The sequence below is a fragment of the Hemicordylus capensis genome, chromosome 3, assembly GCF_027244095.1.
Source record: "Hemicordylus capensis ecotype Gifberg chromosome 3, rHemCap1.1.pri, whole genome shotgun sequence".
NCBI classification, from domain to species: domain Eukaryota; kingdom Metazoa; phylum Chordata; class Lepidosauria; order Squamata; family Cordylidae; genus Hemicordylus; species Hemicordylus capensis.
Window position 1 is genome coordinate 67,562,252 of NC_069659.1, and position 27,829 is coordinate 67,590,080.

The following is a 27,829-nucleotide window of genomic DNA, read 5'->3' on the forward strand; positions in this document are numbered from 1 at the left end:
GCAATGTTAAATTAAGGCAAATTGTCTAAAAACAATGTGAAGACTCCAGATTTGAGAACTGCTACTTTGAACTAAATAAATGAATAAAATAGTAGATGGATGTCATTAATATTAGATAAGGTAGATAGAACCATTGGGTTGATCAATATACAGGGTGTGTAGTTGACTCCTATAAACTCATTAGGTTTGAAATTGTATCTTTTTCTCTTGGCAATGGAAACTCATGTCCCTTTATTCTAGTTAAAGTTGGATCTGTCAGCAGTCTCAGTCTCTTGAAACATGGCTTGCTAGATCTTTCTCTCTTTATTTTGCACTACTACGGCAGAGAGTTTGTCTAGTCATTTCTAGTCTGTTCTTCTTTATTCTTTACAAAGAGTATGTGGAGGTCAACAGGCCAGGTACAGTTCAAAGCTATTGTTGCTTCTCTCTCTTTCAAGTAGTAATTGGTCACTAAGCTAATAAAGCAAAAACCCTAGGTCACTCTGTAAATAATTACTTTCTTCTGTTCTGTTCTTCCACCTTTTCAGAAGCAGCTTTTTTGCACACGGCCCTTTAAGAAGTCCAAAGTAAAGGTATAATAGCCCATGCTTTTCAAATTGCATGGAGCAGATTAAAACAATAATCACAGCCCCAATTTTTGTGTGTGTCAGGAGGAGGGACGATAACCAGCAAACAAGTGCCATTAGCTGTTGCATTCCTGTCTGTTTTCACTCGCTCATTACTGACTCTTAGAAACACATTTAGGTAGGTGTGTGTTCTGCCTGTCATGGAAAATGTTAATGCACAGGAGATTGTTCGGGAGCTATTTGACATGTGAAATGTGCTTATTAACTGGTTCAGCTAAACATTAGGCTGCTGTCGCTTAAGCAATGCCTCATTCAGCTTGTTTTACAAAAATGTTACACTTTTTTTTTAAAGGGGGAAAAAATATCCTCACCACCTGAATCTGCTGTTATTAAAGAATGAATTTAGACATATTCATAGAAGACTGGTCTATTAACAGCAGCTAGCAATGTCAGGTAAATTGGGCCTCCAAGTTCAGAGGTACACTACCTCTGAGGAGAACATGCTGAGGAAGAAAGGTGAAAGCTGTGGCTTTTGTGCCTTGGGAGTTGTTGATTGGCTACTGGTTGGAAACACAACGCTGGACTCATCATTTGGCCAGTTACAGTAGAACTCTTTCTATGGTTTTAATAATCTCTAACAGAACATCAACTTGAATTCTCTCATTTTATCCACAAAGTATTGTGCTGATTTTTAGTTAAATATATAATTGCAGGTTTGAATGGGATGCTTCAGCTTTTACTACAGTTATTACTTTTTCAGCAAAGGTTTTTCTTCTGCTGCTATTGCTGCTGCTCCCAATATTAATAACATCTTTTGTTCAGTACTGACTCAAGGGGTTGTGGCACCCTTGCCCAAAATAGTCTGCGGTGCCCTAGTATTTTTAAATGCATGCATGAAGTGCAGTGCTCCAATCCCTGCCTCTGCATCTGATGTCAGACGTAGGGGGTGGGGCCAGTACCAGGGACGGGGCTCCCAGCCTGAGGAGGCAGGGAAGGAAGGCAGCTCACAGTCAGTGATTCCATGAACCACTGACTGGGATACACTGAGAGGCTGGCGGATCCTATTCCCGATATTGACCTCGCCCCCTGTGTCTGACAGACTCATGGAGTGGGGCCACTGCCCAGGATAGGGCCCATTCGGACCCTCTCCCATCTCTCCCCGGTCAGTGTTTCATTAAAACACTGTCTGGGGAGAAGAGGGGCAAACTCACTGGCTGGGTGCAGGAGGGGGCAAGGGGGTACCCTGGTTGTGGGTGTGCCATGGCTCTTTTCAGCACCCATTAACCTTTGCCACCCTTGGCCAGGGCCATTTTGGCCACTGCCTTAAGCTGGCCCTGCTTTTGTTATAGTGGCTCTGTGTTGCAAATACCCCACAGTATCAGATCCCCATAGTGAGTTCTTTCACTCTCCTGTCAATCATGTGCCAGACCAGATTGGCCCCCCCTCCCCCAGCTCTTATCCTCCAGAAAATAGCTCTTACAATTAAGGGGTATAAAGAACATTTAGCCCAAATGTGAGAAACACATTTAAGCTGAGCTGGTCAAGAAAATTGGGGCGGGGGGAGGGATCCTTATAGATCTTGAGGCTGGTGCTCTTTATTAGGACTACATATATCCCAAATGGGAATGGCAACTGTGCCTCCCACAAACGATCTACTCTGAAGAGTTAAATGGTAGAATTCCAGGAGAGTAAGGGCCAGACTAAACATGATGTAAAAGGCACCATCGTCTAATTAGTAGCTTCCCCTCGAAGCAGCAGCCATGCAGAACCCCAGTCAGGATCAAGACTGTGGTGCAGGTGTAAGTGGTGTCTAGCCCTCTACGTCTATGCTTTTCTGAGTGCCATTGCAGAAAATAGCATCTTCAGGGCAAGAAAATGGTCTGCAAGTTAAAAGACTCCCCATCTCCCCATGCCATGGTCCCAATCCAGACAGAGCCCCCACGAAGCAGCTGATTTAGGGTAAACAAGTCCCTAACTAGATGAAGACATTTTAAAAATCTTATCTAATTTGGTCCTAGGACACCCTTTACTTGAAATGGGAGTACAAAGTGATCCCACCAATGATGTTACTGAAGCACAGGTACTGTGGCTGGCAGTGGATTCTGGATCAGTGATTCATTTTTGGACTATGTTTGAAATGTGTGTTCTGTGTCGGGAGGGACAGATTCCATTTTCCTGTGTGTTTTTAACCTTTCCTCCTAGGATCCTGTGGGGATTTTTTTTTTGGGGGGGGGGGAGGTTAAAAATATGTTAAAAATTGCCTGCTTGCCTGTTTGTTTTGTGGGCTGGCTGGCAGGTAGCACCCATCATACCCTACCGCCCTACCAACCAACCCACTTTGGTGTCCCTAGGAGAACTGTGGGGAACAATGGAGTATTTTGAGTTCCTCATTGTTCCCTATGGCCAGAACGAGCAGAGCGCACTATTTTGCGATCCTGCCTTGAAAAACACTGCAGAAGCACACAATAAATGGGAAACTGTCCTTCCCAACATAAAACATAAATTTCAGTCCTTTCTTGGGGGAAGGGTCCAGAAGGTGTTGCTGGGGGACTATTGCTTGGCTCCTTGGCTATTGGCTTGTGGGGTTCTGCAGGGTTGGTTTTGTCCCTCATGCTATTCAACTTCTACATTAAACGACTGGGATAGGTCATCCGGGGACTTGGACCGAGTTGTCAGCAATATGCAGATGACACTCAGCTCTATCTCTCCTTATCATCTGATCCTAGGGAGGCAACGGACGTCCTGAATTGGGGGTTGGAGGCCGTGATGGGTTGGATGTGGGCTAATAAACTGAGATTGAATCCAGACAAGATGGAGATGCTGTTGGCCAGTAGGAGAACCAATCAGGATTTGACCAGTTTTGGATGGGGTTGCAGTTCCCTTGAAAGAGCAAATGTGCATCTTGGGAGTACTGCTGGACCTGGCTCTGATTTTGGATGCTCAGATGGAGATAGTGGCCAGAGCTTTGCACAGCTTTGGCCAGTGTGCCAGAAGATTCTCGAGAAGGCAGATCTGGCCACAGCTCCCCATGCCTTAGTCATGTTATGGCTGGATTACTGTAACACATTCTATGTGGTGCTGCCCTTGAAGAATATTTGGAAACTGCAGCTAGTGCAAAATGTGGCAGCTAGGATTTTATCTGGGGCTGCCTGTTGGGATCATATTACACCCATTCTGAAAGAGCTGCACTGGCTACCAATTTTTTACCGGGTCCAATTCAAGGTGCTGGTTTTGACCTTTAAAGCCTTTAATGGTTTGGGCCCTGGATATCTGAAGGACCTCCTGCTCCCATGCTTGCTTGACAAAATCACCGGAGGGGACTCTGCTCCATTTGCCCCCAATCATTGCCCCCAGGTTTTGGAATGATCTCCTGGCTGGCATCTGCTCCTCAGCCTCCATCACAGTTTTTAGAAAACAAGTTAAAACTTGGCTCTTCACCCAGGCTTTTATATGAGAGTACAATTTTTATTGCTGCTCTTTTCTGTCTTTTGTCGTACTGTTTTATATAGGTTTTTAAACAGAGATATATTATTTTTATATTTAATCTCTCTACCTTTTGCCTTTTAATTGTGCATTGTTTTAAACATCTTGTAAACTGCTTTGGGATTATTTTAATTAAAAGCGGTATAGAAATGGAACAATAAAATTTCAAACACTGTCCAAAAATGGCCAAAAAAGAAAGAATCACTGACCCAGAATCCACTGCCAACCACAGTGCCTGTGCTGCAGTAACACAAGTTGCTGTCTTGCAAACAATTAAGACTCCTTACTTCCTAGCATTATAACAGCTGCCACAGCAGCACCCTTAGCAGCAAGCATAGCCATTAGCTCAACTAGAGCAACTTCAGCCACATTTTGACTGAGTACACCTTGCAATGCAGATTTCAGAGCAGACCAGAGCAGTGAGTGAAGCACAAGTTAGTCTCAAGGCTAATGGCACAGTTGCCCATGTTAACAGTTGATTTGTATGAGAACAAGCCAGCCAAGAAGTAAGGAGATCACAAGCCAGTTGGAAGTCAGTGCCAGAAAACCAATCAGCAAGGGGAAAACAAGCCTCTAAAATGGCGCTTCAATATCAAAATGTTTTGAATCGAAATGGGGTTTTGTTTTGAGCTCGAAACAGGACCTTTATTTAAAGGGCATTTTGTTTCAAGCTTGAAACACTCAAAATGGCGTGTTTCGAATCAAAACATTTTGGCGTTGAAAAGTTTTGCACATCCCTACTCCCTATGATGTCATGCTAGTTTCAGATCAAAATAGAAAACCAAGTAAATGTGTAGAGATAAGGCGGGGTGTTGATTGTACTCAGTCAGGAACAGTTAAATGGATCTGCCTGCATGTGAGATAAATCCTAGGCTGTGTCCTCCTCCTCAGAAGATAAAGAGGTTTGTTCACCAGCTGCTAGGACTGACAGATTGCAGCCTTTGGTGGGGACTCTTCACCAGAACTCAGTTCTGGTCAGAACCTTCAGTAGTATCACATCCCTAAGGATTCCTTTCAAGGTTCTCCTGATCTGATTGCCAGAGACTTCAATGCCCCTGATTTGCTCCAGTCATCTGTACACAGGTACTGTTGTTCACACATTATGTTGAATGCAGGTACTGCAGTACATTTTCTGTCTAAACCATGCATTTGAGATGCCTGTACCCAGGTTCACTTTTACAATGATTGAAAGTACAGTCATTCACACAGAAACATGCACAAGTGTACAGACATCTGTGCACTTGTACAACATAATGTCTGAATAGGGCTATTGAGCACACTTGCAAGACTTGCTCAGAAAATAAGGCAGCAAGGAGAGCCACTCCAAGACAAAGAAGGGCACAGCATAGCTTCCCTGAAAGAATGATACTTTCATGGTGGATAAATGCTAGCAGAATGAGGTATTTGAACTGGAAGTTTCAGCAGCTGCTTGGTTTATATAAAGGTAGTTAGCTGAGGGTGTGTCCTCCTGCTCAAACATTTCCAAGGTAAGGTAATCTCTCTACAGTTTTGATTTTCAAACTGTGACTCTACCTAGTCCGTCCTTTGGCATCTTCTGTTCTGAGTGCCTGAAATTTCATGCAGTTCATTCCTAGTTAATCCTTCATATGCTTCCAGTACCCTATTTGGAGCATACTGGAATGATTCCAGATTCCAGACTTCTGGGTATCTTGTCCATCCACCCCATGGGCTTTTTCCTAAAGCAGAATTAGCTTAGCACAGGGGCGAGAGGACAATTTTCCTCCTGCTGTACCCTATTTAAGGAACAAGATGGAGAACGGAACAGCTCAGCACACACTTGTGGGTAGATGAAGTGGAAGAATGGCAGGTGAGGGGGGGACTTCTCCACTGAGGACTAGTGCATAACAATAACTTTTTTGTGATATTTGAAGTCTTTTAAATAGACAAGGGAAAACTGACAAACCAACAGGATTCTGCTGGATTGTCTAACATAACTAACTACTTAGATTTGTAGCCCCCTTCTGAAGGGAGAGAGACTTATGAGATCTGTGTGTGTGTGTATGTGCATGTGTGAACATACACACAATTTTTTAAAAAATAATTATTCATTCTTCTCTAAATTAAAATCCATGTATTTTAGAATGGAGCTGCCCCAGAGTTTCTTTGATCTGTATCAACCAAAGGACAATTTCAATTGTAGATGTTGACTCTGAAGCCTTCTGGTTGTTTAAGAAAAGCAGCACAGAGAAACTTCTAGAGCACACAACTAAGCTTCAATTCACTGGAATTATTTACCCTCCCAGCTTTGTAGAATTGTGCCAGTGATGGCCTTCTGGGTATAAGGACTAAACATGTCTATAAAGCTGCATGCATTTATCAACTAAGCATATGCCAATCCACAAACAATGGGGTGGGGGGCGGGGGGAGAGGGAAAGCAAAGCTCAAACCTCCAGACTACCCACTTGGCTTGACTAGACAGAAAGGCCAAATGCGTGAAACCGTGGTTTCATCACAAAAGCGACCCAAGGTTTTCAACCCCAAACGGTAATATGAACCTTTGGTTTGTAGTGAGTTTCACTGCTGCAACCAGAGGTGTGATGGTGGCATCACAACGTCTGAATTCTGCTGGCACATTAACCAGCATTTCCCAGAGGAGGTGCTGAACCGGCTTGTGGACATCTTTACCCTCTCCTCCTATTGCTTGCCACTCTCCTCCTCTGTACCATATTCTCTGCCTACAGAGAATAACTGCACTCTCATACTTGCAGGAATAAATTCATTCTGTGATCATTATTATTATCACAAAGACTGTTGCACATAGCTCATCAAGCAGTTGTTTCCTAACAAACCTTTTCCTGAAGCTCCATACATCAAGGTGTGGTGTGATCCTGGTTCCAGTCTTAATGTCAGTTGTAATATGCATTTCCACTTGGGTTATTTTCTGGAGTGGTTGCAGTAACAGTTGCTTCTCATTTGCCATTCTGTAACAAAAAGGAGAAAAGGGTTTCAGGGCAAGGACACTGAGTATAATGGGTTGTCTTCTCAGAATTTTTCATAGTGGCTGTGTTTATTGTCTTCTATTGGAGTTATTGAGATCATCATCTCTCACACTGGGCTATGGGAATATTTCTTTAGTGATGTTGAGTGATGCCTCTGGAAGCAAATATAGCATAAGGTTTAAGGTTTGCTTGTAAGTTATCAACATTTTACCTGATAGGAAAAGAACACAATCTGAAATGGATTCACAGGGACATTCTTCCAATTCCAATGGCTTCCTTTGTTATCCATGCATGATGGAATCCTCCTGCTCATTTTTTCAAGAGGTGGGATTGTTCTTCTTTTTGGTGTGTCATGAAGCCATGTACTAGCTGTTTATCAAGGACAACATCCCTACCATGTTTAAAAGAGGATAATTGGATCAGGCCTATAGTTGCGTAGGTAAAAAAATCTTTAGATATTCCTTTGTGTCTTACACTTATACTAGAAGAAAAATATTTCTTTCTAAACTTTAAAAAATAAGGCAGTTTAAACCATTCAACCGGCAGCAAAATTGGACTCCTTTATTTCTTGAAAGTAATCTGGCAAATGACATCTCTAAAAGACAGACACTATGAATCCCTGTATTTTCCACTTCAGAATGAGCAAACTGTATTTTCAAAGCACTGAATGAAAGACATTTCATTTGTGCTGCTTTCTCTCTAGGATGGTTTTTACAGAAATAAAGATGCTCTTAGAAGTGTTTTGCAGAATCAGAAGCATGCAGGTGTTCACCTGCAGATGATTTTCTGTACAATGTAAAATATGGAAGCCTTCTTGTTTATACTTGTTGTTTAAAGACAATGCCAAAAATTAACATCTCAAGTCCATCCCACCCACCTTTGCTTGTTTGTGAATTATTTGTGTCTTATGAAGCATTCAAACTGATTATATGATCACATTTCCCATCTAAAGTAATAAACCAGCTTCTGAAAACAATTACAGATATACATGCATTTTTGATAATAGTTTATTCTGTGCTTTTTACTTATACCTAATTTCATTTTTTTTAATAGACCAGTGCTTTTTCCTTGACTTTTTCTTTTGATGGGATACATTTTGTTCCCTTCTAGAGGGCTTTACAAAAACAGTTCTGTCAATACAATTAATATGACCACAATTAATTGCTGGTCAGCAAGAGCACAAACGTTTGTTATTTAAGTTAAAAGGACATCTCAGCATGCATTTGTTAGCTCTGGGGCCTACCTAAATTGTTTAATGTTTTGTGCAGGCTCAAAATGTTGTCATTGCTATGTGTATGGACTGTGTGAGAAATTACTCTTAACTATTCTGGATAGGTTAGGGCTAGGTATACAAACACAACGCCATTGCCCAAGCCAGGTGCATTGTCTAGAGCAAGGGTGAACAACCTTGGTTCTCCTGGAGAAGTAGGCCTACAGTTCCCATAATTCCTGACTATTGGACACTGTGGCTGGGAGTTGTAGTCTAAAAACAGCTGGTGGGCCAAAGTTATATAGCCCTGGTCAGGCACATAGGAAGCCACTGGTGTCGTGGTGAAACCTGCTGCCACCGGCCCTTAGGTGCCCTAGCTATGCACCATTCATCTGACAGCAGACATAGGGGGCATGGCCATATGCAGAAATTTACAAGGCTCTTCAGCCAGTGCTGGGTTCCAGCCTGGCTGGGAGTGCCTTTCCCTGCCTCAAAGGGAATCACCAAAGAAGTCTAAAATGGGAAAGAATCACCAAAGAAGTCTAACACAGAAACTTTGAATTTCAGAAGAGGAAACTTCTCCAAAATGAGGAGTATGGTGAAAAGAAAGCTGAAAGGGAAAATGAGGAGAGTCACTTTGCTCCCAAATGCATGGAGTTTACTCAAAACCACAATACTAGAAGCCCAGTTAGATTGTATACCCCAAAGGAGGAAAAGTACCACTAAGTCTAGGAGGACGCCAGCATGGCTAACAGGTAATGTAAAGGAAGCTATAAAAGGGAAGAAAACTTCCCTCTGAAATTGGAAGGCCTGTCCAAATGAAGAGAACAGAAAGGAACACAAACTCTGGCAAAAGAAATGCTAGGTGACAATAAGGGAGGCGAAAAGAGAGTTTGAGGAACATTCAGCTAAAAGCGTCAAGGGGAATAACAACAACTTCTTTAAATACATCAGATGCAGGAAACCTGCCAGGGAGGCGGTTGGACGATTGGATAATGAGGGAGTGAAAGGGATTATCAAGGAGGATATGGAAATTGCAGAGACGCTTTTCGAGGACAGAGGCTAAAGAACTGAGTCAGATAGAAGTGACAAGAGATGAAGTTATAAACTGTCTGGATAAAATAAAAACTAACAAATCGCTAGGGCTGGATGGCATCTATCCAAGAGTCCTCAAAGAACTCAAATGTGAAATTGCCGACCTCCTTGCTAAAATATATAATTTATCCCTGCAATCAGGCTCTGTACCGGAAGACTGGAAAATAGCAAATGTAACACCGATTTTCAAAAAGGGATCCAGGGGCAATCTGAGAAATTACAGGCTGGTTAGCTTAATGTCCATTCCAGGCAAATTGATGGAAAGCATCCTGAAGGATAAAATTGTAAAACACATAGAAGAACGGGCCCTGCTGGGGGAGAACCAGCATGGCTTCTGCAAAGATAAATCTTGCCTCACAAACCTTTTGGACTTCTTTGAGAGTGTCAACAAGTGTGTGGATCAAAGTGATCCAGTTGACAAAGTATACCTAGACTTCCAAAAAGTTTTTGACAAAGTTCCTCATCAAAGACTCCTGAGAAAACTTAGCAGTTATGGGATAAGGGGACAAATACATGGGTATTTGTAAAACAAATACTGTTTTAACTGGTTGAAAGACAGGAAACAGAGGGTAGGTATAAATGGAGAGTTTTCACAATGGATAGAAGTGGTGTCCCCCAGGGATCTGTACTGGGACCAGTGCTTTTTAATTTATTCATAAATGATCTGGAAGTAGGGGTAAGCAGCGAGGTGGCCAGATTTGCAGATGATACCAAACTTTCGGGTAGTGAAATCCAAAATGGATTGTGAGGAGCTCCAGAATGATCTCTCCAAACTGGGTGAGTGGGCGACAAAATGGCAAATGTGGTTCAATGTTGGCAGCTGTAAAGTGATGCACATTGGAACGAAAACCCCCAACTTCAAATATACGTTGATGGGATCTGATCTGTTGGTGACCAATCAGGAGAAGGATCTTGGGGTCATGGTGGACAGCTCGTTGAAAGTGTCGACTCAATGTGTGGCAACTGTGAAAAAGACCAATTCCATGCTAGGGATCATCAGTTAGGGGATTGAAAATAAAACTGCTAATATTATAATGCCCTTATACAAAACCATGGTGTGGCCACTCCTGGAGTACTGCACACAATTCTGGTCACCACATCTCAAAAAGGACATTGTAGCACTGGAAAAGGTGCAGAAGAGGGCAACCAAGATGATCAGGGGCCTAGAACACCTTTCTTATGCGGCAAGGCTACAACACCTGGGGCTATTTAGTTTAGAAAAAAGACTGCGGGGAGACAAGATAGAGGTCTATAAAATCATGCATAGTATGAAGAAAATGGATAGAGATATATTCTTCTCCCTCTCACATAACACTAGAACCAGGGGTCAGCCCATGAAATTGATTGCCGGGGGAAGTTTAGGACCAACTAACAGAAGTACTCTTTCACACAACGGATAATCAACTTGTGGAATTCTCTGCCACAAGATGTGGTGACAGCCAACAACCTGGAACGCTTTAAGATGGGTTTGGATAACTTCATAAGGTCTGTCAGTGGAGGTCTATCATGAAGAAGAGGTCTATCAATGGCTACTAGTTGGAGGGCTATAGGCCACCTTCAGCCTCAAAAGCAGGATGCCTCCGAGTACCTGTTGCAGGGAAGTAACAGCAGAAGAGAGGGCATGCCCTCAACTCCTGCCTGTAGGCTTCCAGCGGCATCTGGTAGGCCACTGTGTGAAGCAGGATGCTGGTCTAGATGGGCCTTGAGCCTGATCCAGCAGGGCTGTTGGATCTTATGACACATTTCCAGCCAGGCTAGGAACCTAGAGCAGGCTGAATTGCCTTGTAAATGGGGCTGCGTGGCCCCATTTCCACATATAGCCATGCCCCCTGCATCTGACATCAGATACAGGGTGTGTGGCTAGGTTGGATGGGGCAGCTCCACATGGAGTGGCGCCTGGGTTCTTTGGAACCGTCTGCACATTGGTGGCTCTGTCTCTGGCCCTGGGACTCTAGAGTGACTCAGCCACTTTGTAGGCTTACAGTGTTGAAATGTGGAGGGATTTTTACAGGCTGTCTGTGAATGCCACAAGGCTTTTGGAGAGCAGATACAGTCATTCAGTATGCCACGACTCATGCAGACCCAGTCTTTTTCTTCAGAAGTCATTATCCAGGCTTGTGTCCTAAGACAGTGGTAACAGAGAAGCAGGGTGGGGAGGACAGCCGTTTTGCTGCTTCAGCACCTGTGTATAGAGGTTGTGATTGATCAAGGGGGCTCTGCTTACTCCTTCCAAAGATGGTATTCCATTGGTGCCAGTGAGATTGGTGCTTTACCCTGCTAACTGGGCAAAGAGGCACCTTTTAAATGTGGCAATTCTCTTTATTTAGCAGGGGGAGAGTAACTGGCCCAATCCACCCTCAGCACAGTACCCCCAGTGACTGTTGCTGGTATCTGTCTTATGTTTCTTTTTTAGACTGTGAGCCCTTTGGGGACAGGGAGCCATCTACCTTTCTTTCTTTCTTTCTTTCTTTCTTTCTTTCTTTCTTTCTTTCTTTCTTTCTTTCTTATTATTTCTCTATTTAAACTGCTTTTGAAACTTTTGTTTAAAAGCGGTATATAACTATTTGTTGTTGTAGTAGGAGTGTTTCAGATAGGGCTAGCCCTTTCATGAGACAAAGTCAAGCAGTCATCTCTTGAGGGCAGCAGATTATTGGGTTGTCAGAAGAGTGGCAAGATGCTGCCTAGCGCCACCATCAGAGCAGCTCATTGAGAATGACCTGACCCTTGTCAGCTTTGCAAGGAGTGCCTTTCACAGTCCTTGAAAAACATGCAAGAAGCACAAAGAGAGAAGAGAAGGCAGCTAGCAACCTTTCCTCCTCCCTGCTATGTTCAAAGCTTGTAAAGGTCCATTTTGAAAGGGGGCTGGTCCCCACCAGGGGTGCATGGCAAGGCAACGTTTGGCACCTGACATCAGCACTGCAATTCTTTGGGCCACCCCTGGATCTAGATTGAGACCGTAGTGGTGGTAGTGGTGGTGGTGGGGAGGGTGGGGAGGATTAAAACCCTCATTGTGGTCCCAATCCATCGGTGCCCAGTGCTATTCTGACTATTTACTCCATTGGAAAAAAGTCATTCAGCTCTAATAAAGGACTTAAAGTTGCAAGCAGTTGGGCCCTGATTCAATAGCTACAACAGATTTTTCAGTTTACTTTCTGAGATAAAGAAGGTACCCCTGGCAACAAAATACATACAGCAAGGGCAAGAGATTGTTTGCCATTATAGCCTTTTTTCAGACTTCAGCCTGTGGTAAAAATGAATACAAACATAGGTCAGTCATATACCTATAATGTATTTGTGTATATTAGTTGGCCTTTACTTTGAATGAGCTTTTTTGGTTGGATTATCTTTTGCTAATGTATTCAGTAACTAGGGTCTACTCAAGCCTGTTCAACTTTGGCCCCTCAGCTGTTTTTGAACTACAATTCCCATAATCCCCAGCCACAGTGGCCAATAGCCAGGGATTATGGGAATTGTAGGCTCACATCTGTAGGACGGCCAAAGTTGAGCAGCCCTGGTCTAAATGGGCAGATGAGAGATCCTTTGTTCAGCATCTATTATAATTCCACACACCATACCTTAAGATCCATGGATAGTACTATTGGCTCTTTTGATAAGCAAGTTGAACCTAGTAAGTGAGAATTAGTATGGAAACTGCTAACAGCAGTAGAGAGAAACACGTCTGCTCCTTCACTTAGGTGAAGTGTCCCTTCACAAGGTGAAGTGTCCCTTCACTTTGTTAACCAGAGACTCATTAACAAAAACCTGGAGGATTGAAGAAATGTCAAAGTTAAAGGAATATGTTTAGTTGAGAGATGGCAGACAAAGAACAGACTGCTTTTTGAGAAATGTGCTCTCATTTATTCAATGTATGAATGAGAGGGAGAGATATAGTTTAGATATAACTACAGTTTGTCTTTGACCATTCAATGGACTGTTTGATATCTGTACATTTAATAAGTTTTTACTGTGCTGTATCAAAGGTTGTATTTATGTATGACTTGGCATACTGTATTTCCCTTAGAATTGTCTTGTGTTGTCTTTATACTTTCTTATCGCATTTCTGCATCTTTAGGGCGGAAATGGATGTTCATGGCATTGTGGCAGGCTCCTCCACTGTCAACTCTACTGGTGTTCTAATGAACACTCATAAAGGTTGAGAGAGGGAGGAGTCTGCTGCCACGATGTCACTCTCCATCATTCATTTTACCTCCGATTGAATGGGCAGCATTCAGACTAATGCTGTCCTCAGATTGATTGATTGATTGATTGTTAAATATATATATATACCGCCTTTCATTCAGATTTGAAAGTTGCCTGTACAGTACGATCTTTTCTGAGCTGCTCTCACTTTGCTACTCCTGACTTATGTCCCTGAGAATTTCCCAATCATCAGAGACATATTTGGGGGGCCATCTGCAGTAGCAGAAGGAAGTGGGAGGGCTCAGGAGAAATGTAGGGAAATGTTGCACATGGGCAATGTTCTAACATGAGGGGCAGCATTAGTCTGTCCACTGTCTGTAACTGGCAGCACTGATTCTCTGTATAAGAGAGAGACTGGAGTTATTACTGGATAAATCCATGCATTTGGGAAGTGTTGAGGGAGAGAGGGAAGGTGTCCTGACAATTTGGGACCAGAGTGGTACATTGAATAAAGGATTAGGTTAGGCCAGAGAAGAGACAAATGTTCAGACTTGCTAGAAAGCCTTGGGAAAGGAAAAGGGAATTTAGTTCAAGCACGATCTTTCTGTGGCTTCCCTACAAGTATCAAGCAGCTTATCCTTCCCCAGGCAGGGCTGTGTCTTATGTTTCCATGTATGTATATACATACACAAACAGTTTTAAACCTTGGATGGTCAGGTCAAAGGCCAGCCCCCCCGCAAACAAACAAAACGGAGGAGCTTTACAAATTAATTCCCAAGCCATTCTATCAAGCCATTGTACTTATATGACTTTGTTCTATACTAATTTTGCACAAAACATTCAAGGATACAGAAGAGTGCTGAAAATAATTATTTAATGTAGATCGAAGGGAGATGTAGACTGAAGCAAGAGGCAATGTTTATCTTTAGAAGAATTTTGACAAAATCTCATTCTTAGATATACCAAGCTTCCAATTTCAGGCATTTTCATTACTAAATAAGGCATTTCAGCCTACAGCACTTTGCCACCTAATTGTCAGTTCTGATATGAAAATAACTGACTGTCAAAAAAGCTTCTTTCGCTTGCATAATAACTTTTGACATCTCTATGTCACCTGACATAAGGCCTATACAAGAGTGAGTGACTTCAAAATTTAAACTGATTATTCAGAATTAATAATGATGGACTAGTTTTAATTATTGTTTCAGGGGTTCAAGCAGCTCTACTTCTCTAAGACAATTCATTCAACTTTAAATGGGACCAAGACATGAAAAACAAAGTGTCAACTCAGTCAAGTATTAGAATTGCTATGCACAACTATTGGCAATCTTACTGATAGCAAATCTGAATTTTCCGGAATATCAATTGTTTAGCAATAAAGTATGCAATAAATTATGCAAATGTGCAAGAATCTGACCTTTTGCAAAAGCTTGGTTGAGAGAAGAGAGAAAAGCCCTTCTCATTACCAGCCCCACCTGGGTTAGCACTGCCCTACCAGGGTAGAGCTGGTCATGAGAACCACTGAGATTGGTCCCGATCCTGGCATTCCTCTGCCGGGTAGTCTGGGTTTTGTACCCAGGCCAAAAGTGAAGTAGGAGGCACGTGCATGCCCTCCTACCTTCCTTCCTTCCCAGTAATGTAGAAGCCCATAGAGCCAGGCAGAAGGAGCTTCCATAGAGCTGGGAGGAAAGAGCGGCCCAGTAGTGGGTAATCCCTCAATGCACCACGCCTTGCACAGTGCATTACAGGTGAAACTCGGAAAATTAGAATATCGCGCAAAAGTCCATTAATTTCAGTAATGCAAATTAAAAGGTGAAACTGATATATGAGACAGATGCATTACATGCAAAGCGAGATAAGTCAAGCCTTAATTTGTTATAATTGTGATGATCATGGCGTACAGCTCATGAAAACCCCAAATCCACAATCTCAGAAAATTAGAATATTACATGGAACCAAGAAGACAAGGATTGAAGAATAGAACAATATCGGACCTCTGAAAAGTATAAGCATGCATATGTATTCAGTACTTGGTTTGGGCCCCTTTTGCAGCAATTACTGCCTCAATGCGGCGTGGCATGGATGCTATCAGCCTGTGGCACTGATGAGGTATTATGGAAGACCAGGATGCTTCATTAGCGGCCTTCAGCAATTCTGCATTGTTTGGTCTCATGTCTCTCATCCTTCTCTTGGCAATGCCCCATAGATTCTCTATGGGGTCAGGTCAGGCGAGTTTGCTGGCCAATCAAGCACAGTACACTGTATACTTTTCAGAGGTCCGATATTGTTCTATTCTTCAATCCTTGTTTTATTGGTTTCATGTAATATTCTAATTTTCTGGGATTGTGGATTTGGGGTTCTCATGAGCTGTACGCCATGATCATCACAATTATAACAAATTAAGGCTTGACTTATCTCGCTTTGCATGTAATGCGTCTGTCTCATATATCAGTTTCACCTTTTAATTTGCATTACTGAAATTAATGGACTTTTGCACGATATTCTAATTTTCCGAGTTTCACCTGTATGTGATTCAAGAGGACACAGCCTGCTTTCCCCCTCCCCCTCCCCATTCTGGAATAACTCGCACCCTGCTTTTGCACAGCACAGTGGGGCCTGGGAGTGTGAGGATCATGTGGGGGAAGTTAGGTAGTATCTTGTCTCCCTCTCAGCCCTCCCCAGCCCCCATGCGAATAGTCATGGGAACAACCTCATAAGCCAGGGTTTCTTAACCTTGGGCCCCCAAATGTTGATGGACTACCATCATCCCCAGCCACAATGGACATGGCTGGGGATTATGGGAATTGTAGTCCATCAACATCTGGGGGCCCAAGGTTAAGAAACCCTGTCATAAGCTATTGACTATGGACATTATGTATGCATTTTAAACCTCTGTGTAGACAGAGATTAGGTAACAACTCCTGCATAACGCATTTCTAATGTAAGGGGAACTTGATTGTTTTCTCTTGAGTTCAAAAACGGAAGATAGTGGCTTACATACTGTGCAGCCTGATGGAAGTAGGTGGCATGCGTGCTGCCTCCGTTTGTTTTGAAACCACATTGAGTGGCCTAACAGTGGTGTGGGAGGCTCCATCCAAATGGCATGCTGCATCAGAGCAGCTCCTCCCGAACCCCAGCGTTTCCAATGGGGGTTGGGCAGAGCTGCTTTGGATGAAGCCTCCCACACCATCATTACGTGCATCAATGCAGTTTCAAAGCGGATGGAGGCAGCATGCATGCCACCTGCTACCATTGGCAGGTGACTGCGCAGTCTATGAGTCAATTTTCCTATTGAAAATGTTTTCTTTAAAAAGTAAATAAATTGGCTGACATCCTGACACTGTATACGCGTGCCTAACAACAGCATGCACACAGCGCTAGCCCTCATGCTAGTCCCCACACCTCTGAACCTCAGGTGTTCTTGTCCAAGAGTGCAACTATTCTTGGTGCTTTCCCCATGCTGTGGAATGTTCTGTTGCTGAACTACAGATGTTGCTGAACTACAGCTCCCATCACCCCCAGCCATAAAATATTGTCGCTGGGGCTGATGGGAGTTGTAGTTCAGCAAGATCTGGAGGCTCCCAGTTTGGGAACCACACTCCCAATGCCCCTAGTGGTCATTAGGATAGTTGGTGCAAAAGATAGATGGTCATGCACTGGAATTCCATCGCTAACATTTAAGTCAGATGTTTGCCTGAAGCAATGATAGTTTCTTGTATCCTTCTTGGAAAATTGATGGGATAGTCCACCCTCCAGTTAACCTGAATAGAGTATGACTGTGCTGTTATTGAATTATGCCAGCATTTTCTTATGCTATGGCTAGCTATGATGCTGTCTTTTCTTCCACATCTCTCTGGTCTCTTTGTTCTCCGAAATCCTTCTATCAGTGTAAGTAGTGCACTGATACCTAAAATGTTTTCTGGGCCTTGGGTCTATACAGCTATTATTTTGCAACTCTCACCCAAAGCTGGAGGACTGTAGGTGCCTGTGCTATATGTGTGGATTCCTGCTGTAATAACCCAGTCCTCTTCTGCTGAATGGTTACAATGCCTGCCTTTAATGCATAATATAAAAGTTGATGAAATGATGATAGACCATTTGTCTATAATCTTGCCAATGCATTTATGATGTTGATAAAAGGAAAATGTGTGGGATGGCACCCAGACTGGGAGCTCTAATATAATGCATATTATTATTTGGCATTATGTATAAGCATAACTTATATACACTTCAGTCAGCATTATGATCTCACTGGATTAAATTGTACAAATGGACTTTAAAAGTCCCTCATGCTTTATGCTATTCACTTGCTACATTGCCCGCTAAATAAATTAACTTGACTGTTGTGGTATTTGTAAACTATTGTTGATTGCTTTGGAGCTGTGCCTTCTAACTGTGATTCAGCATTTTCTCAGTTTCATGGCTGTGTAAGGGAAGAAAGATCCTTTCCTGAATCCAGGTACAGTGGGCATTCTTTCCAGCAGTAAAATTGCACTGTTCTTTCACCAAAGCAGCTTCATAACATGCTTCAACCAAGCTTTCTCAGCTTTTCAAAACTTGTTTTTAAATTGTTCTGGCTATTTAATGGTTGTTCTGTGATGTTTTAATTGTTAATTATTGTTGTTTTATGCTGTTTTATAATTTCTGTTTTAATTGTTAATTGATTTTAATGTGTTGTTTTAATGTAAACCACCCTGAGACTTTTGGAAGACTGGTATAAAAATTTAATTAAAAAAACACCAAGTGCACTTTTGAAACAGAGTCTTTAAATTCCTGCCATCTGGTGAGTCTTGCAATTGCATCTGGTGAGTCTTGAACCTGCCATACAGGGATAACTATCACTGTTTTCCCAGTGACCTTGGAGCACTGCACAGAAAGGCATAAGAACCCAAGGCAGGGTAATAGGAATGACACCTCCTCCTTCCCAGCTCTGCCTAATAGGAGGAATAATTGAGCCTTCAAGGTCCATTTAATGATTCACTTCATTAGAAGATACAGTTGCAAAAGATAAAATTAATATCCTTGCTGTTTCATATTAAAATCAGATGTGTTGTATCTATTACTAAACTGCTTTCCTTTCCAGAAATGTTCATTTTGCTATCATTTTGTATCAAGCGTGCTATTACAATTAGCTGTAATGCTGAGTTCAGAAATTGCCAGTCCTCTTCAGCAGTATTTAATGCCTGATATTTCAATAGTGCTCAGAAATCTCAGCACCAATGATGAATTATGATATTCCAAGGTGTTTTGAGAGAAGCATTGCAACCATTTTTCTACTGTTGCTTTTGATAATTAATTTATTTCATCATAAGACACAGTGAGACAGCTAATTTCACTTTATTTACTTGGTTTTCTGAATTGTAGGTACCATTTGACAAAATATGACATGCCTATAATTCTTTTTTTTTTTTTTATAGTTTTGGGGAACACTTAATTTCCATAGAAGTTCCAGATGAAAGCTGCATACAATATCTAGTAGTAGCTGGGCCGGGCACAGACCATCTGCACCTCTAGTTCTTCCCCTTCCAGCATTTTCTCCCCCCACCCACTCACCCACCGCTGCCGTTTTCTCCCCCTGGCCCGCCACCATTTTCACCCTTCTGCCCCCTGCTGCTGCTGTTTTCTCTTCCTGCCCGCCACTGCTGTTTTATCCTCTGCCCACCTGCCTGCCTGCCCGTTGCCTCCGCCTTCTTCTCCCTGCCCACCCACTCACAAGCAAGTCGCTGCCGCTTTCTTCCTCCCCTGCTGGCAGCTTGCAAAATTTCACGAGAGCTTCCATGCATGGGATTAGCGATGGGTACGCCTAAGAGAAATAGATAGATAGAGTGTCCAGTTAATATTTCTCATCTCCCCATGTCCTAGGTTCAACAATAGACCACAATTTTTAAAATATGGACTATGTTAAATAGGAAGGAAACAGGAAAAATTGCACGCTTTTTGATCACATTAGAACTTTGGCATAGCCTTCTGTATTGCAGATTGTGTTGTATTCAGAATGCTAACATCACAATGACTCTTGAATATATGAGGCTATTGGGAATTATCATGCAAGACTAGAAGTGAGGTTCTATGAATAAGGGGATAATTTGCAGATATCTCTCTCTCTCTCTCTCGCTCTCTCTCTCTCTCGCTCTCTCTCTCTCTCTCTCAGTTTTAATGGACAGGTCTTGTACTCCTCTCCTGTACTTAACTGGAGTTTTGTTTTGGCTGAGCACAAGATGCAAGCAAACCTATCAAACTTAAATCCTCAGTATTGATGTAATGATTATCTGTAGGTCTTGTGAGTGGGGAGGATAGTGACTTCGGTCTCTTCAGTTTACAAAACCAAACCCCTCAAAAAATCATGACTAGCTTCAGACTGGTTTGGCAAGCCTAGTCTGCTTTAGAATATAAAAGCCCTTCTGGGTTCAGATTTGAAATATTATTACAAATATTCACCATTCCACTTTATGTTGCTTTTTACAAACATGAGGCAAAGTGGCTCTAGATGACTCATTCATAGCTACCAGGGGAGAAGGAAGTTTCATTTGAGGGCAGGAGTTCTTGAAATATGTTGGCATTGCATGCTCAGCACAGATGGGACTTGCCACTTTTATTAGGACCTGGCAGTATCCAAGCATTATTTCTCTGGGCTTGGTAGGTCTTGTGACACAGATCCGCTTTCCACCAACTCTTTTTGAAAAATGAGAAGATGGCTTGGTGTCCTTTAACTTTCTTTAAGTTCCTAATGTTTCTGACTGCTTGACTTGTATAGCCATACATGGCACTATAGCATGTATTTGTATTATTAAGAAATGTCCTTTAGGCATTGTTCCCTGCCCCTGGGATTCCCTGTCGCTTCTTCTATAGACTCTGGAGACCAGAGGCCCAATTAATTTACATACATACATACATACATACATACATACATACATACATACATATAAAATTTACATATATATAACACACACACACACACACACACACACACACACACACACACCAGGCCTGTAAATTGTATTACGAGGTTTCTCTGTGCTGCTGCACACCCTGATGGCTCTTTTAAAGGGGTGTAGCTATAGCTGAACAAGGGGTGGGGGAAACAAATATCCTTGGGCCCCTGAGGGAGGGGGAACCTCCTGTCCGGGTGACAGCTTGCTTTTTGCTTGTGTCTCTCTGAAGAAGAAGGCAATGGGGTAGGGGCCCATCCAATCTTCACTTTCTGGCCCAGGACCCGCTGCAACCTTATGATGCCCATGCTCTTCTTGCCTGTGCATATGAAATCCCAGCAGGAACTAAGGAACTCTGGAAAGCTGTTTTTGAGAGAGCAAACATAGGCTGGCATATGCTTCTCTCTTGCTCCTCAGGCTACAAGTACACACTTTCCTGCTTTGGCATGCGTGTGCGTGCACACGCTCATGTCGTGTTCTCTCTCTCTCAGTTCGAGAGAAGAGGCTGGGCAGCAGGCAACTGTTCTAAATGCCACTTGTTCTGTGCTCACTGCTTCTCACTGACCCTAGCAAATCTCACAAGATCTTACAAAATTTGGACACCCCAGTTAGGCAGACACAGTGGGAAATACATCTGTATTGCAATATCTAAGCATGAACTACACTTTACTTACTTACTCACTTACTTATTTACTTACAGTGTATACTGCATCAAATAGTCTTCTCTAGGTGGTGTTAAATTTAGCATTAATTTTTTCCTCATGGTAATGGGCCTTCACTTTAGGTTGTGTCCCGGACCTCTGGACTTGGGTAAAGTGTCCCCTCCCCTCGTATGCTTGGGACCTGTTACTTGAACCTTGCAAAATACCCTCCAACCATCTAAGGTATCATCTTATTCAGGAACTAGCAGAAAGTGAAACAAAGAAGGACCATGTCTAGCCCTCTTACTCAGGTTAAAAAAATGAGTAAGCTAGTGCATAGAGTTTACCAAATGAAGCAGATAATTCCTGTATAAATCAATCTTATATATTTCACAGGCCATTAGATGCGTTAAATACAATTCCTACTGCATCATAAAACAAAACCCTGACCTGCTTGTAGGATGTAACAAGTGCTTCAGGTGGCTGCAGTTCCCCTTGTCAACCATTACCCCCTTGATCAGTGCTCCTTAATGTGGAGTACATTTATGGCTCAGTATAACACATGGGGGAGGTGTAGCATAGTTATGGTCTTATGATACAATAATGATTATGAATAGCACAGTGTTCTCTGAAAACATAAGTGAAAATTGGAAAACATGTTAAAAGAACCACAGTAAATTTCAAGGTTAGAAAACAAAGCTATTAAGATGAAAAAGACCCATCACTGGTTATATTCCTGATGCTCCCCCCACCCCGCTGATGTTGATGAAACTACCCTACAATTCCCACTTTCTAGTCCTATGTATCAGGTTGCAATATATACTAATATGTATTTTTTTAATGATTTATATCCTGCCTTTCCTAGCTTACATGGAATTCCCAAGTGGCCACCCATCCAGGCCCGGACCAGACTTAGTTCTGTTTAGCTCCAGCACTGGCTAGAACCTATTTCTTCAGACAATGCCCTGGGACCTATTTGGCTAAACCTTTGTCATACTTGCAAGCTGTTAGGGGTAGCCCAAAGTAGGGGTGTATGAGCCGGCTTGGTTTGAATCAGGCTCAACATTGAACCTGCCCGGCTCAACAGGTTCGGGGTCAAACCAGATCGGCCAGAGCTCTACAGGTAAAGGGCAATCTGGTGAGGATTCCCCTTTGCCAGTAAAGGGACAGGGGAGCTTCCCTAAATCTAGAAGGGGTGGGAGGGGACTGAGTTAGTACTTACGAGTCATGGCAGTGGCCCAGTTTGGGCCTCTGCACATGTGTGGGGACCATTTTAGTGACCTCCGCACATGCACTGAGGCCATTTGCATGCACAGAGGCCCAAACTGGGCCAAAGGCCCGAACCAGGCCATCATTGGCCCAGGCTACTCTGGGGGAGGCCAGTGGGAGTGGAGGGGAGCCCCCCCCACACCACTCCCCCCCACCCACTGCTTCTGCCACAGCTGGTGGGACTTGTAAATACTAACTCACTCCCCTCCTGCCCCTCTCTGTTTAAGGAAGCTCCCCTGCCTCTTTACTGGTAAAGGGGGATCCTCACCAGATTCCCCTTTGCCAGTAGAGCTCTGAGCTGGTTCAAGCCAGTTTGGCAGTTGAACCAGACCGAGTTCAGTTTGACCAGTGCCTTAACCAGGCTGAGCTGGGATAATTTGAATCTGGCCTGGATTCGAACCAAACCGGCCTGGCTGGTTTTGTGCACACCCCTAGCCCAAGTGGTTTTTGAGGCAAGGCACCAAATGCTGCCTTGCTTTACAACTATGGTGGGGCCAGTCCCCTTTCCAAACTAACCATGCAAGCTTTGAAAGCGGCACAAGGGCAAGAAGAGGGAAGGTTGCTAGTAGCATCTTCTTCTCGCCTTATGCTTTTTGCAAGCTTTTAAAGGAGTGTGAGGAGAGGTGCTTCTTGCAAAGCTTGCTAGAGTCAGTTTGAAGAGCTGCTCAGATGGCAGTGGTGGGAGGCATCTTGCTGCCCTGCTGGTGCACCAGTAGTCCACCGCTGGAAGTGACTGCCTCACCTTGCCTCGTGAAAGTACCGTCCCGGCTAGCTATAAATATATGATTGGGCACAATATTTAGTTTTTGTTGAAACTGTACTTGATGATGTTGGCTTGAACTGTATTTTAAAATAGGAAACTGTCAGCATTGTTTGGCGTCTGAGACCATTACACAGTCTAATGGTTTACATCTATGGGAAACCAACTATGAAATATGTTTTCTGGTTGGTGTGTGTGTGTGTATTCCCCCAAGTGTTTTTTGTTTGTTTGTTTGTTTGTTTGTAGAAATGTGCATACTATCAGCCTCTATGAAAGTGGCTGAATTTGCTACTTCGGAACCTCTTGTTCACTCAGCATAAAACGTGTTTCCCACTATCTGTCACTGGAAGAAATGCTGCCTAATACATTGTTTCAGAATTTTAGAAGTCTTATCATGAAGGATGGACACTGCTTACTTCTCAAAGGACCAAGCAACACAGGCCTCTCACTCGTCATGATTGCACCACCAGTGGTGCTATGCCAAGTTACATGGGCCCAGTCACAACAGGAGATACAGCTGCACAGCTAAAACAAAGCTACAGTTGAAGTGTGGCTCAAATGAAGTTCTTGCCAGGACCTGCTGTTTCAGTGAGGAGGTGATGACCCTTCACAAGCAGGACAGAGGCAACCAATGCTGAGATTGTGACAAGGCACATTACAGTAACAAAGCACATTCAGCTTATTACTTGTGGAGCAGCTTTTTTGAATAATGTTTTGACCAATGTGCACAACATATTAAAACCTGACCTTGAGTCTGAGTGAGATGCACACAGCTGAGAACATCCAAAAGAAATACAGTTATATTTGGTCAAGATGGAACCAGCCTAAAATGAGATCTGGTGATCAAAAAGTTAAATATCCACTTTCACCACTACAAGTCTCCAATGCTAATGTTATTTCCACCTGCCATATGGATGTGAAAGCTGGAAGTCTACCAAAGATACAGAAAAGAATCTAAATACTTTGGAAGGCAAATGTCTCCGAAAAGACTTAATGGAATGAATTCTTAGCCACTGCCAAGATTCACCAGAGACATTCATGACCCTTTATTTTCAAAGTCATCCAGAAAAAAATGGAAGGAACTGGCACCCTGTATTGGGAATGAAGATAAAGCATCTGCTAGAAGATGCATGTCACTGAGGTGCAGAAAGAAAAAGAATGGGGTGGGTTGGCCTTATGCTCTTATGCAGCGTTTTTTACACTGCATACCCTATGCAATGTTTGACAGTGCAGGAAGACAGAAATGGAGGCACTGAAGAAGGAGGAAGGGTATCCTAAGCTGGTGATATACAAGTGGTGATTTGGTTTCTTTTGGGGAAAAAATAAAGTTATAGCATTGGTCTGTAAAAAAGTCCAGGTTCATGAATCCATACAGAACTAAGTTTGTTTTAAGTCTATTTATTTCAGTGGGTTGAATCTAAAGGGACCCTCTTGTATGCAGAATATGTACAAGGAGTGGTCTTGGAGTTGGAGCCCTCTGTCATCAGACCTCTGCATAACATCCTGCACTACTTCCAAAAGTCCCCTCACCTTCCAGATTAGCTTTTCAGGGGATGGAGGGGAATGCTGTGTAAAGGAGGCATTGGAAGAAGCTCTGTTCCACAAGCTGAATTCTGCTAGTTGGATCCAGGCCATTGGGCTTAGGGATGCTTAACCCCTGCTAACTGGGTAATGGGGCACCTTTTAGAACAGTAGCTCTCTTATTTTTAGCAGGAGGGGAAAGCAACAGTCCCTATTCAGCCCAGCACAGGATCTTCCCAGTGGGTGCATCTGGTGTCTACTTTGGGTTTCTTTTTAGACGGTGAGCCCTTTTTGGGACAAGGAATCATCCCATTCCCTTTTCTATGTAAACCACTTTGATAACTTTTTGTTGTTGTTGAAAAGTGGTATATACATGTTAATATGTAATAAAAGTGGTATATACATGTTAATAAACTCTCTGTGTTGGCTTATGGCCCATTTGATTCAACTGGTGATTCAATCAGCTCTGGATGGGGTTGTACTCCCCTTGAAAGAGCAAGTGCACAGCTTGGGGGTGTGGAAGGACCCAGCTCTGCTTTTGGATGCTCGGGTGGAGACAGTGGCCAGGGGTACCTTTGCACAGCTTGGGTTAGTGCACCAGCTGAGTCTCTCATGTCATGGCTGGATTACTGTAATGTGCTTTACATGGGGCTGCCCTTGAAGAATATTTGGAAACTTCCATTGGTGCAGAATGCAGGTGCCAGGGTTCTCTCTGGAACTGTTTGCTTGGAGCATATTACATCTATTTTGAAAGAGCTGCACTGGCTGCCAGTTTGTTTCTGGATCTAATAGAAGGTGCTGGTTATTACCTTTAAAGCTCTTTAACAGTTTGGGCCCTGGATACCTGAAGGATCGCCTGCTCCCAAGAGTTTCTGTCTACTCAACAAGGTTGTCAGAGGGGTCTTTGCTCCATGTGTAGAGCTGAGAGAGGCTAAATTGTTGTGCATGTGGGGACAGAGCCTTCTCGGTTGTTGCCCCAGGCTCTGGAATGCTCTCCCAGTGAATGTCTGCTCTTTGATATCTGTGGCTGCTTTTAAAAAACAACTAAAGACCTTTTTATTTGTTCAGGCTTTTACCCTGTAGGGGCTGCCGGGTTTCACAGCTCCTCTGCTTCTGTTTGTCTTTTTTATGGTGGTTGGTTTTTTGGTGGTGTTTGGTTTTTACTGTTTAACTGATTTTAAGGTTTTAAATGTGATTTGTATGGTGTTGTATTGTATCCTTTTGTAAGCTGGCTTGGGATGCCTTATGAAAGGTGGTATAAAGACTGAACAATCAATCAATCAATAAGAAAGACAAAATCATTAGAGCAGAGTCTTTAAGCAATTAATACAAATCTACAAGAGCCATGACCAAAAGAAAAGAAACTATATTGCTAAATGCCATATTTTATATATTAGATATAAATCTAATATATCTCTGTGATTCTAAGATTGTCTAAAAATTATTTGTACAAAGTAATATGCATTTTAAAGGCAAAACTTATTAAATGTATAGAGGCATAGTAAAGAACCTGGAAAAGGTTCTTTACTATAACAACAAATCATTCCTGTTACTGAAAAGTGTGAAAAGATAAGCTGGAGAAGAAGAAAAAAGCAACCATGCTTCAATGTTGTAAGTAGCCACATGATTTAAGGCACAATCAATAGGAAGAACTTTCTGAATGAGAAACGCTCATGCTTAGTTATGATTTTATTCCCTTGTGTTCCAGGCTAAATGGGAAGCAACATAATACTTCTCCAATATATAAAACCAAACAGAGGAAGCTGCAAATCTCACACAGGAGACGTTTCACAGAGCAACAAAAGTGGACCAATAAATTGTAACTGCTCAAATTACCTACTTCCTTGCATGGGGGTGGGAACCCAGCGGACAAAACTGTGGGTTTTCTAGAGGGCAGACAAGAAGATCCCTAGCATCCAGCTTCCTTCATTCTGCATTTCCTTCTTTTCATGATGTGATTGTTCCCTTCACATTCTCTTTTCTCTTATTATACTCTGCTCCAGATAGCCCACAGGAATATATTCTGCCTTCCAATAGGGACCTGGTAATTACTTGACTGTAACCTGGAGGAAATAGGACTGTAAATACTTCCAGAGGGGAGTTGTTTTATCATTTGCAGCAAAAACAATGAAGAGTCTTATGGCACTTTAAAGACTAATAGCTTTTGGACTGCAAATGTTGCCCAATCTGTCCCTGTCCACCTTCCTGGGGCCCTTCTCCAGATTTCAGTCCTCTGAAAGGGTGAAAGGACTTTGAGAGGCAGTGGGAGGTACCTTTAAAAATCTTTACCTGGTTACTGCTGGCACCTGTGATTTGCATGGCTGCAGCACTTACACAGAGGTCAGAAGGACACCATAGATGGGGCAGCCTTGGTGCAAGATGCTGGGCAGGGTGCCTCTGCTTGCAGAGACGCGCAGGTGCAAGTGGTAACCAGATAAAGGATTTTAAAGGTGCCTCCTGCCACCCCTCACTGCCTACCCTGCCACCGCCCTTATGGCCCTCGGAACATTCAAAATGTTCCAACTCCAAACAGGGCTATTCCGTTCCAAGCTCGAGATAGGCTCTTCATTTGAAGGGCATTCTCTTCCAAGCTCGAAACACTCAATATGGCCCGTTTCAAGTTGGAACGTTTCAAGCTTGAAACGTTCCGCACTTTCCTATTAGTGTTACAACCCACTGGGAGCTTAGCATATGCCTCAAAGATTCCCTATTTTCCTGAATGTCTGGTCTTTGGAAACTCAGTGCTCAGTTTCTGCCAGTAATGGTGCGCCCAGCATAGCAGAATCACAGAATTGTAATATACTCAATTGATGGACTAGTTTAATGGTATTTGGAGCTTTCTACCTTCAAGTCCAGTAGTGGATTGACAGAGAGGCAGAATAGGCATTTGCCACAGAGAAAGGCCGAAAATGGGCTGCACAGCAGAGAGGCTTCTGCAGTCACTTGGGAGGAGGGGAGCTGGAAGGAGCTCTCCCTCCCCCCGCCCCATCCTGCCTTACAGCAGCGTTTTCAAAGGTAAAAGGGGGAACTCTCCCTTCCTCGTCCCCCACCCTCCCTCCCTGCAGCCACTGCGACTGCGCCCCATCCCACTGCCAGCTGCAGCATTCTTTAGAGGGCAAAAGGGGAAACTTTCCCCTGGCCCTCCATCCCTGCCACAAGTGCTGCCACTGTGCAGCAGCACCTTTGCGGGGGTGCAAAAAGCTTAATCCGCCCCTGCATGGGGCACTGACCAGGTCTACTAGGCTTTGCTCTTGT

General features: G+C 43.1%; 2 protein-coding genes across 14 annotated transcripts in view; one reads left to right on the forward strand and one right to left on the reverse strand.

Annotated features, from left to right (window-relative positions):
- The window catches only part of GPR89B (G protein-coupled receptor 89B), a 198,430-nt gene that overhangs the window by 122,885 nt on the left and 47,716 nt on the right, over nucleotides 1-27,829 (forward strand). Inside the window, exon 18 of one of the 9 annotated variants that reach the window (XM_053311584.1) lies at nucleotides 26,283-26,318. The exons of 7 other annotated variants lie outside the window; for them this stretch is intronic. In XM_053311584.1, the coding sequence (XP_053167559.1) occupies nucleotides 26,283-26,303 (21 nt within the window). In that variant the 3' untranslated portion in view covers nucleotides 26,304-26,318. Of the gene's footprint in view, nucleotides 1-18,871; nucleotides 18,904-26,282; nucleotides 26,319-27,829 lie in introns of those variants that run through there. One more of the 9 variants, XM_053311604.1, reaches the window with a different exon arrangement.
- Nucleotides 1-27,829, reverse strand: part of HTR1F (5-hydroxytryptamine receptor 1F) — a 158,216-nt gene that overhangs the window by 3,390 nt on the left and 126,997 nt on the right. For 2 of the 5 annotated variants that reach the window (XM_053311627.1, XM_053311625.1), the window contains 2 exons: nucleotides 7,221-7,400; nucleotides 6,860-6,991 (listed from right to left, as the gene is read on the reverse strand). The gene's annotated coding sequence lies outside the window, so the exon portion shown is untranslated. Of the gene's footprint in view, nucleotides 1-6,859; nucleotides 6,992-7,220; nucleotides 7,401-19,167; nucleotides 19,258-27,829 lie in introns of all 5 variants that reach the window. The other 3 variants (XM_053311624.1, XM_053311623.1, XM_053311626.1) reach the window with 2 other exon arrangements.